This window comes from Falco cherrug, chromosome 2 (genome assembly GCF_023634085.1).
Source record: "Falco cherrug isolate bFalChe1 chromosome 2, bFalChe1.pri, whole genome shotgun sequence".
Classification (NCBI taxonomy): Eukaryota; Metazoa; Chordata; class Aves; order Falconiformes; family Falconidae; genus Falco; species Falco cherrug.
In genome coordinates, this window is record NC_073698.1 from 9,975,936 (window position 1) to 9,987,649 (window position 11,714).

At 43.1% G+C, this 11,714-nt stretch overlaps 1 protein-coding gene across 1 annotated transcript; it reads right to left on the reverse strand.

Annotated features, from left to right (window-relative positions):
- Positions 1-206: 206 nt before the first annotated feature.
- Positions 207-10,984, reverse strand: LOC114014607 (metabotropic glutamate receptor 5-like). The gene is made up of 3 exons (XM_027799001.2): positions 10,654-10,984; positions 1,405-2,286; positions 207-454 (listed from the first exon to the last, which is right to left on the reverse strand). Exons 2-3 carry the CDS (start codon positions 2,081-2,083, stop codon positions 207-209), a joined length of 927 nt encoding a protein of 308 aa, XP_027654802.2. The 5' UTR covers positions 2,084-2,286; positions 10,654-10,984.
- Positions 10,985-11,714: the final 730 nt, after the last annotated feature.

Below are 11,714 nucleotides of genomic sequence, written 5' to 3' on the forward strand. Positions count from 1 at the left end.
TGTGCTGTAGAGTGATTTATACACTGCTATACTAAACTGCTAATATATTCATGCATCCCCATACAAAAGAGGCTGCAGTTATTTACCGGATTTCATTATCATGACGGAAACATGATTGCAACAATCTGCATGCAAGTTCTTATTTATTTTTAATACTGCAGATCAAGCTCTCTACGTATCTGTAGGAGGAAAAAGATCTCTACATACTAGCATGGGACCAGCATCTCCCAAAAAAGGGCTTTGAATAGTATAAAGTCTGCCAGAGAAGCATACTCAGTGTGTGGGAAGGACAATCTGCTTTCTATTGGTTGTAATAAAGCCAGCAGCATCTGCTGCTGTTCAGCAACATCGTCACCACTACTCAGTCTCTTAATAACATTTTTCATTCCCAGATCGTATTTTGAGCCTTCCATTCGGCATTTGTTTGTTTGAGCAGAGGCGACCAGGTGAGATCCTAAAATTCATCACAGAATGTAATTCCAGAAACTTATTAAGTGGTGGTGTCATTAGAAAGGGACTGGTGAAATCTCATCTTAAGGCAGTATAAAATTCCAGTCACTTATAGCAAGATGAACCCATTCAACTCTGTCAATACAAGGAATAACCAAATCAGGTAAGCTTTTCCATAGCATTTCCCTTCAATCACATACTCTTCTGAACACTGGGTAAAAAGCTTAAGCTCTAACTCAAATTAATAAAAAGAGAAAAACAATTTAGCACATGGTTCTGATTTTCTGGACATCTGATGGAGCATACATATGTGAATAAGATTCGAGGAGACTTCTCTTGCTCACTCCTGAAACCAACGGCCAGATGCAGAGCAAGAAGTGGGTGCAATACTCCATGGAGTACTGTAAAAGTGATAGAAGCAGTTCTGGTCTCGAGGAGCTGGGACAACTTGCATTCAAATAGTAGTCAGAATTACATGTTTTCTAGTATTTGTGCCTCTGTGGCTCAGATATTAAGCAGGAACACGTTCTGACTCAGCCACAGTTTCAAATGATGATTTAGCTCTCTTCTGCACTAGGAAGACCAGATGCTTTCTCATTAGCCATTGGTACTAATATAGTCAAAATGATTCTTCTACATAAATACACTGATTGGTAGATAAAGAAAAATAAATGCCAACTAAATTAAATTAAGATCTCTTAGGAGACTACAGAGTAAGCACGTTTACCAAGAAGTGGCCCTAGAGCACACAATTTTCTATTTCAAACTTTGTTTTCAGCCATTATCAACATGATGCTACTACAGCCCCATAGGCAATGTGAAGTTATTATTAAGTCTATACTGTTGACAACTGACTAGCAAAAAATCAACAACATCAAACTGTCATCATGTATCTATTAGACCACATCAAAGTAGTTTGAGGGCTTTCTTATATGGAAAAAAATAACCTCTTACCTTCAGTATGTACAGCTGAAACATAGGTCCAGTTATAGCGCTTTACAATGTCCACCATTGCCCGTGCTTGCTGGGCATCAGATGGCACCACTCTCATAAAATACTTGAACAGAGTTTTGTCACTTAGGTCCATGCTTGTGGCAGAGTAAGCAATCTGAGGTATATTGAAAAGCTGCAACAAGTTCTGGACTTGGATAGCAACTGAGCTAGAGCCAGGTCCAATGACACCAACAATGGGTTTCTTGGAGCGGAAAGATGATGATGATCCATCCACACATCGCACCATCCCTTCCTCTTCTTCTGATGAAATAAGAGAGTCCCTTATAAACTCGATGCTCTGCTCCAGAGCCACAGCAGAATGCCAGCAGGAGTCCCTTATTTCACATCCTAGCGTTATATTTGGCAACAGTGTAGGGTCCAAATTAATTCTGTCAAGGGTATGTAGCATCGCCTCCACTCTCTGAATGCCATACTGCTCTCTTACCTCTCCACATTTCCTCTCATGAACCTTGTCAACAGTTGGTTGATGGTGGACAGAGAACAGAGCTCCAATGATAATATCACCAGGCATGTGTGCAACCACCCTTCTCTCATTGGCCTGTGCTGAAACCAGAATTCCAAAGTTCCCACAGACATCTTCCTTCAATAACAGGATTGCAAGGAACAGAAAAAGGACCATTTTAGGAAATGGTTTAGGCTGGTAGAGACAACATGATGGAACAAAATCGGAGAGCTGGTGAAAAGCAGTTATCGAATCTCTTGGATAGAAGGAGCACTATGTTGATGGTTAACCAGGAGTTTGCGTGTATTCTCTAAGAAGTCACCATCATCTCTGAGTGGACAGCTATGCAGAGCTGCACATGTTATCATAATCCTCATAACCTTAAAAAGTAATAAATAAGAGAAAGAGCTTTAAAATTCGTTATGAAATCAGCTTTATAATCTGTTTCAAAATTGCACCTATTCCTACTGCTCTCTATGACTGTAATACATTGTCTCCTGTATAAACTTGCTTCTGTCATTTTCAAGCTGGAAAATTTCATTGTACTTCAGTGTTTCATCATCTTAGGCTTGTGCTTCTGCTGGTATATATCGGTATATTTCTCCTTAACACACTCGTTTAAAAATTCTTTTGGGAAATATTTTCAAAAGCACAAAAGACAAGCAAGTATTTAATTCCATAGAAGAAAGATGTTGCCATTTCTAACATGTGTCTTCAAAACTAACTCACTTCACTTTCAGAACTTTGTATATCACAAATGCATAGGTCAAACAAATTTGCCTTGAGCTGTACTATGTTATCAATTACAGCACTAGGCAACTGCTGTTGACAAACAGAGCTGTTCTTGAAATATTCTAAGGAATGCAGAATCTGATTCTTCAAATCTGTAAATCTTTTTTTTCTTTGTAAGAGATAACATGAAACAAATTTACTTTTAAAATAAGTTAGGATTAAGATAACTGATTTTGGTATTAATAGTTGTTTTAAGCAGTGAATGTTTCAGCAGAGGAACAACAATTCTAAAACAACAAAGCAGTCAAATGATTTTCATTTTTCTATATCCTTAAATCAAAAATTGCCAACAAGCAATTAATTAGACAAATCCTGGTACTGTAGACAGCTATACTGACTTCTCTGGTAGAAAGAAGTCAACACAGAGACTATACAGATATGTTAGTGCCTAAAACATTTGATCTGCTATGTTTGCTGATAGTCTGCAATGCAATCTGCAATCAGCTTTAGTGTTGCTGAATGGTAAAAAAAAAAAAAAAAGAGAGAGAGAAAGAATCAGCAAAGAATTCGTATCTTGGGCTGTGGTTAATGGAACTTGAACATCTACTTGAAAATGTTCAGTACCTAACAGTGGATTTGCGGCAGGATGCTTCTGGTTTTAAACATAGTGCTTAAAACATAGTTTGTCCAGTTCTTGATCCCTGAGCACATTAAAGTATCATCTATTTTTCTACACCTGCCAGTGAATCCATTGATAGTACAGAAAATTAAGTACACTCTTAACTCTAGGAAGAAGCTGAGCTACGTAATGAACCACATGCCCTGTTTCATTACTGACAGAACAACTGCAAAATTCTGGGACAGAGCCCGACCTCAGTTTTATTGACAGAAATTTTTGATGTAATAAAAAAAAATAAGTCTCCATATGTTTCAGACCTACCAATCATTTCTAATCCATTAACAATTACTCTAACAATGCTCAGATGTTGTAAAGTAAAAGAAACCCTTGGCACAGAAAATTTGCCTGTTTCTTCCAGGTTGAAAATCAAGCAGTATTTTAATCTTGAATTTACCCCTCACAGCTAGGTCATTCAGTACAATGTCAGAGTGAAAATATTCCTGATTCTGAGACAGGAAAACCTAAAAACACTTTTCTTCTTGATGTTAGAATCGCAGACTGGTTTGGTTTGGAAGGGACCTTAAAGATCACCTAGTCCCACCCCCCTGCCATGGGCAGGGACCTTCCACCAGCCCAGGCTGCTCCCAGCCCCGTCCAGCCTGGCCTTGAGCCCTGCCAGGGATGGGGCACCCACAGCTGCTCTGGGCAGCCTGGGCCAGTGTCTCACCACCCGCACAGTGAACAATTTCTTCCTAATATCTAATCTAAATCTACACTCTTTCAGCTTAAACCCCTTGATTAATTATTATTTTACGTAGACACCTATAAATTATACATTATTTACACAGAGGAAATCATGCCATAGTTTCAGTGAGTGTTCTCAAATGAAATCCAGATCCTTAAAAAGAGAAAACATTGAATAGAACGTTTTTAATATTAATTTCAATATTAATAATTCCATGTAATATTAATCTTTAGTAATAGAAAGTGTTAACAATGAAATAAGATCCAGACAACTGTAGAACTCTTGAAGTTGGTTTTTTTTTTTTTTTTCTCTCTGTGAAGAGCTGGCTTATCAATACTGCAGCCTTTTGCCACTAAGGAATAACAGCAGTTCAATTCAAGTTAATTAGCCTCTAATTACAGAATATCACTACTGCTTATGTCTTCCAATTGTTTGTTCCGTGACTCTGAAGACAGTACCGTATAATTTGCAAGCAGTCCAAAGGATGAATGACAGGGGATATCTTTGTGCAATATCACAGCTATTAAATTCTAATACCTCCAATTAATTGAATGCATTATCACTTTTTAAAAATATGAATTATTTACTAACTTATTAACACTTCAACAGAAATAATATCTGTTATTTAAAACCATGGATGCTTATTTTTCTGAGCTTCTCAAATTAAGGCTACATGTACAGAGCGCAAGTATATGTACCATATGCCAGCTCTGCCTTAGACTGTAACTGGATATACAATTAGATGCCTTTTTATAACCTACCTGCCTGTGCAGCTGCATATGTATGAATAGAGAGAGCTCAGAGGATTGGGGGCAAGTTTATGACAAGCAAAACATAGTCTAATCCCCATACACAATTTTATTTCTACTACACACATTTACCAGGTTTCTGGTCACCTTTAATAATGGTGTTCTTGGTCTTACATCTATAGATTAAACAATTTCCATACAGGATATATGAGAACCAGAGGGCAGTAAGGCCATTTGTATCTTCTTCACTTCAAAGAACAGCTGTTTGATCTTCTCTGTCTACAGTTGTATCTATCAGTATAAAACTACAGGGTAAAGAATGAAATAAAGCTGAAGAACTCCTTTGTATTTATAGTTCCATAATATTAGCTGATCTCATGGCTAGGGGGTTCCTAGAGCCCAAAAGCAAGATCTGAAAGCAATCAAATCCTTCCACTCCATGGCATCCATGGGAAAAGAAGGGGCCAGATGCAGACTGCAATTGCTCCATAATTAATCAACTTTTTTCACATATTCCACTGTACTAAAGTGAAAGTCAATTTGCTTAGGACTTACAAAGCTGTTACTATTAACACCAAGTAAACTGCTTATGTTTTGTGGTATTAGATAGGACTCATATCCAAAGCATCCGAAGCAAATGCTTTCTGTGGGCTTTCACGATGCAGTGCAACAACTTGGAATTTATATTGGCATGGCTAAGTGAGCCTGCTAAATGTAGACGGATTTGTACTTGTATAATAGACATCTGGTTCTATGGGCTTACTCTCACTCTCACAAACCTAAAAATCATAGAATGGCTGAGGCAGGAGGGGACCTTGGGAAGCTGTCTGGTCCATCCACCCTGCTTAAAGCAAGTTGAACTAAAGCAGGTTTCTCAGCCTCCTGTCCAGTCAGGTTTTTAATATCTGTGAGGATGGAGACTCCACAATTTTGCTGGGCAACCTGTTTGACCACAGAGACAATAAAAAGTGTTCTTTTTTATGTTTAAACAGAATTTTCTGTATTTCAATTCATGCTTATTGCCTGTCATCATCCTTCCACTGGATACAGCTGGTTATGCCATGTGAAGATGCCCTGAGAGTAATCGGGTAACATGTCCCATTTTAGGCCAAAATAGCTGAGCAGAGAGCTGATAGACTATACACGGTAATTACATTTCCTGGAGAACATCTTCCTGAAGAGAAGACGGCCAAGGGAACTGTTCGAATATACAATTTAACTGCTCCTCTGTCCCAAGACAATCACATACAAGTCATTCCACATTTTGATTACCATTCTTTCCTACTACAGGAAGCTTATTATTACAAGGAGGATGAGTACTAAAATAAAATCAAGCAAAATTTCATAAGCTTAACTATAACTCCTGTTTAAATTGTTAGGGATAACCCCAAAGGGAATTTGGCATGCTATAGCTTTCAGACTGAGAACACAAGCATCAGCAGCATCAAAGACAGTGAACTCTTGAATGCATGCATAAAGTAACGGGAATTGTTTCCCAATTAACAATTTATCTGCATTTACTTGTTTTCATTGATGGACAAGCAAATCAACATACACAGCACTTAGGGTCAAATTTACTTTTCACACTGTTCAATTTTCTTCAGTGTCAAGGGAGTTCTTCCCAATTTACTGCAACATAGGCAAAATGGAATCAGGCACTTAATTAGCAGTGTATCAAGGTTCCTAGCTTATTTCAGCTATGGATCTAACTGCAAATTAATCCTGAAGTCACATGCTTTAACAATAGATGACAGACACTTTGGTCTCGGTCTTCTGGTGCACTAGCTTCACACTTGGAGCAACTGCAGAAGTAGTAAGGCAGAAGGAGAATTCTGCCTATCTGTCCTTTGCTCGGTCTTGCCCTAGACAAAAATTTAAGGGCTACCCAGATGGCTGAAGACACAGATCTGATGAAGCACTCAACATGTTCCTATAACCTTGCTCTCCCTGGCAGCAAAAACTTTATATGCCAGTCTCTGTCAGGAGATATTCTCAGCTGCTCCTTTAGGGCAGAGTTCCAGCTACTTCATGTTGAGGTTTAACCGAGTAGAAAATGAGCGTCTGTAAAATTCCATGAAACATCACTCCTCAAAATTATTTATTTTAACCTCAAATGCAAGTCCATCTATATTGAAGAGTCTGTACAGACCGAAAAAACCGAGAAGAGATGTAACTAACATCCAATGGCATGAATTAAATCTGGATCAAAAAGCAAACTAGGAACAGCAGTTCACGAAGGGCTGATTTTCCACTCTGTCCGTGGCTGAGAGTTTATCCATAGGGCTTGTCTGACTTAAGGGCTTCTACTACCGCAGGTGTAACTGTGTTTAAACCTGGAGAAGGAAACCCTTTCCCGCTGTGACTTAGGTTATTATAGCAGCGCCCACTAGTGACCCCGGAGTGAAGGGCCTGTCTCTTGCAGTCTGAATTCTCTTGGCTGTATGGCTTCTAACAGGTAAAACACGAACTCAGCAAAAGGAAGGGTTTGATTTAGCCTGTTTTCTACCAGGGAAAAAAAAAAAAAAGAAAAAAAAAAAAAGGCTTAAAAAGAGAGAAAGAGCAACACTTCTATTCAGGTTTCTTTTTTTGTTACAAGTTCATACATTTGCAGCCTGTTCATTCATAAGTGTCTAAATCTTCAGGCAGATTTAAGTAATAAAAATAAAATGCAGATTACTGAATCATAGACCAGCGCTGTGAAGGAGTGAGATCTGTGACGGTCCAATCCATGAAAGCACTTAGGCATAGGCTTAGTGTTAAGCACATGAAGAACGCTATTGGTCAAACAACCGTAAAAACTTATCTAAAGTTTAGTCTCTTTAAAGGATTTTTGTGATCAGAGCAACCACAAAAATGTAAGGTCCCAAAACTCATTGTTTTGTAGTGACAAATTTTACTTACACGCTACGTTTGTATAGGCTACCTGCTGACTAAATGCTTTCCAGACACTTACTTACCATACATACTGCAATTAATTCAACGCCATCAGATATGACATAATATATGTTGATACAGATATGGATCAAATCAGCATATCCCAAGAATCTAACCTAGGGTTCACTATCAGAGAAGCAAAATTTTAGCAAGTAGTGTCAGTCCTGCCACTCACCTCACAGTGAAGATTTTTAGAGAGCAAAAGATCGAATAGCCTTAGAAAAACAATTACATAAGGAGAGAAACCTTTTGGTTCATCCTGATGGGAACCAATGTGAGGAAAAAGTGCACCTTCAGGATGCTAAGCCTTTGCTCAGTTCTGCTGGCTATTTGCACTGCAAACTCTAAGCACCCGGTTGAAGCTGTTCTGGCAGCCTACTCCCCAGTACGGTGGGGGGGGCTCAGTTGGCAGGAGGTCCCCCACACCCACTCCTCAGAGGTAATTCACTTTGGTCACAGAAAACCTGATGCACTCACATGGCCTTCAGATGAAAATCCGGAAATATGAGCACACTATTCTGTTTTTCATTTTCTACTGCTGTTTAAATTTTCTGTTCACAAAGAAAAAAATAATTTTAAAAAATTAAAAAGATCAAACAAACATTAGTCGTTGCAGTATCAGCTCTGTGAATTCCAGTGAGCACTGGATCAAGCCCCTTGACAAAGGAAACAGCCTGGTATGACAGGAGAGACTATGAATCAGTTTTCTGTAATTCCACTTAGAAATAGGAGGAAACTAAGCGGCACAGAAGAATTTTAACCATTTGGCCAGAACCGCTAGTGAAAATGACAGGCTAATGTGTTGATCTCATGCCTTCATAGATAATAAACACAGGCTACTATAATTATCGGCCAGATCCTTAGTGATCCCAAGAAGTTCTTCCCCATATTATGCCCACACACACGCAGTTTCTGGTTCATGAAACAATTTTGGTTTTAATATATAGGTGCTTAACTTCCCAGCAAAACTTGCAATGATCTCTGCGATTCCACTAAATATACTACTTACTGCTGCTGTTACCAAAACCTGTTATACCATATGATGCAGGAACTAATAGCTCTGGTGGGATTTCAGCTGTAATCTTAGTCATTTTATTAACAAAACTGTATGATCTGGAGGAGGTGATCAAGAAAAAAGCAATAGCAATTCCAAAAGACATTTTCTAGCAAGTTGCAATGAGAGTGGTGTTACAGTGGCATTCCAGTACTACCACTAAATCAAAAAAGCCATAAACACGCTGGCAAATAAAATGACAAAGAATCTATATGGAGACCCCAGAAATACTCTCTGATGATTTGGAATAATAATTAACCCTGGCATCCCTGATCATGTAGCATAAATATCAACATGTAGTTAAAGTATTTGGGAATTTGCAAAATATTGGCATGTGATAGAGATGTTTAGGAATACGGTAACGAAAAAAGTCATGGAATATAAAAGAGCCTGGCAGTTAACTCCTCTATACATCTTTCTCTTTCAGGATTGTTTAGACTGGTATATTTTCAAGATGATCCTCCGCCACTCCACTGTCGAGATGATCCCCCACTTTGTCCTCAAGACTAGAAGAAAGAAACGCCCGGCCGCCCCCTACACCCAGTCACCCCCACCGCCACCAGGGAGCCCTTCTCAGGGAGGAGATGGAATGGAAGTGGGGGTGCCGGGACGGCGGAGCCCCGGAGTGCAGGACAGGCTGTCTGCCGGAGGCGGGCAGCAGGCGGCAGGCGGCGGGCAGCGGGCGACGGCGGGGCGGGCGGGCGGCGGGCAGCGGGCAGCGGGCGGCGGGCGGCGGGCAGCGGGCGGCGGGCAGCGGGCGGGCAGCGGCGGGGCGGGCAGCGGGCAGGGGGCGGGCAGAGGGCAGCGGGCGGCGGGCAGCAGCGGGGAGGGCAGCGGAAGACGAGCAGCGGCGAGGCGGGCGGGCAGCGGGCAGCGGGAAGCGGGCGGGCAGTGGATGGGCAGCGGGCGGCGGGCAGCGAGCAGCGGGAAGCGGGCGGCAGGCGGGAAGCGGGCAGCGGATGGGCAGCGGATGGGCAGCGGATGGGCAGCGAGCGGCGGGCGGCGGGCAGCGGCGGGGCGGGCGGCGGGCGGGCAGCGGCGGGGCGGGTGCTGTCCCTGGTGCTGAGCACCGCCCGCCGCCAGCGTTCGCCTCCCGGCAGGTTTAAATACAGAAAAAAAACCCCAACCTAAAAATCAACCAGTGATAAAAATTGCCACGATGGTCACATTTGTCATGCAGGAGCACATTTTTTTATAAATAATTAAATACATGGAGCTAGGTCTTAGGGCAAACTATTGGGCAAGGTTAACTCCCAGCATAGCCACCTGCACTGCTACAACTAAGTGGCTGTGCATACAGACGTAGATGTGTGTATATACACTGGTTTTTAGGTCTCTGCTTCCCTGCTCGGTTAGTGGTATCGCTGTCCTTCTCAACCCTTAATGAATCGTTTTTGCACACAGAGACATTAGCTCCGATTATTAAATAAGGAACAGACGGGACTCGCCGAGCAGAGCCAAAGTGATTTGTCCCAAGGTCACACAGAAAAGTCTATGGCTGAGCTAAGCCTGGCCGTCTCTGGAAAACAAATTCATCCCCGTTTCCATTATCCCTTCCTGGCAAGACAAATCCCCACTGGTGAACAGAAGGGCTATATCACACGCACCACCGAGCCCAGGTATTGCAGTGCACCAGTCCCCCCCAGCCCCACACATATCCTGCTCCTGGCGAGGGATCAGTGCCTGCTGCCCTCCAGCGCCCCGACCCGTTGATGCCCCAACAGCCCCTGGAGGTGCACCCCACCGCTTGGCTTGCTGCCCCCCCAGGAGCCGTGCTTGTCCTCCGGCAACCAGGGCACAGAGAAAAAGCAGGCGGGAGGGAGGGAGGGAGGGGAAAGAGTTCCTGCCCTATCCACAGGGTTTCTGTCTGCAGCCCAGGGCATACAAATCCTCTCTCCCACCCCGCAGCATTACCTTGTCAGCAGTAGCTATTGCTTCTTCCTACAGTGGCGGCAAAGGGGTCCTTTTGGTGGCAATAATCAAGACGGGTAGGGGTAGGCACCTCCTATTTTCAGCCACGGCAGAGATAGCATTCCTTGCACAAACCTTCTGGAGCTGAATAATCCTCAAATGCTTCTGCAAAGATCACCAGCAGGTGAGCCCCACTCGGCTAGCATTGTCACTCCTCCAGCTACGGGCACATCCTGTTTTCTTCTGATCACAGGCAAATGCTGAGGACCGAGTACCCTACCCCCGCGAACGCACGCACATACACACACGCCATGCAACACGCTGTTCTCTCAGCATCGCCCAAGTCTCATTTGCAAGAGGCGTGAATGGTCCCTGGATTTAAGGAGGGGGGGTGGGGGGTGGGGGTGGGGGGCGGGCGTGAGGAGGAGGAATAAACAAACAAACGATGAAACAACAGACGGATTTTTGCTCTCTGCCACCACAGCCTTGGTCTTCCTAAATACTTGCTGCAGCTTGACCCACCTGCTTAAACACCTCCGCCCCTCCTCATACATTCACGGCGGCAACCGCTCTGCATTTCCTGCATTCTGCCCAGCGAGAAAATCTCTCCAGATGCTCTGAAGGTTGCAAAGTCCCCCCATAAACTGACACTTCCCTCCCGTCCCTACCCTCCAGCAGGTAAGAAAGTGGTGATCAGCTCAGAACAGCATTATCCGAAGAAAAAGAGAGGAAAAAAAAAAAAAAAAAAGAAGAAAATAAAAATAAAAGCGATAGCTGCTTCGGGAGTGTGTTTAAAACCGAGTGGCGGGGAAGAGTTTACCCCTGCAGTCCCGGCGGCCTTTTGCGAACTGGCTCCGCCAAAGTTTTCCCGTCCCCCCGGGACCCTCTGCAGCACCTGCTGGTCCGCGCCTGGGGGCCGAGGGGGCCCTTCAAACCGGGAGAGCACCGGGCTTCAGCACAACTTTTTAGTGCCACCAAGTGGCACAGATCCCTCTAGGAAACCAAGCAGCCTGCCAGCCCTGGGCTCTACCTGCTGCTCCCTGGCAAGGGGACACGGGGTGCGG

Coding starts and splice junctions, on each gene's coding strand:
- LOC114014607 (XM_027799001.2), bottom strand. CDS start 2,083: ATGGTCCTTTTTCTGTTCCTTGCAATCCTGTTATTGAAGGAAGATGTC. Junction 455..1,404: donor TTCAGCTGTACATACTGAAG/GTAAGAGGTTAT, acceptor GATGAATTTTAG/GATCTCACCTGGTCGCCTCT.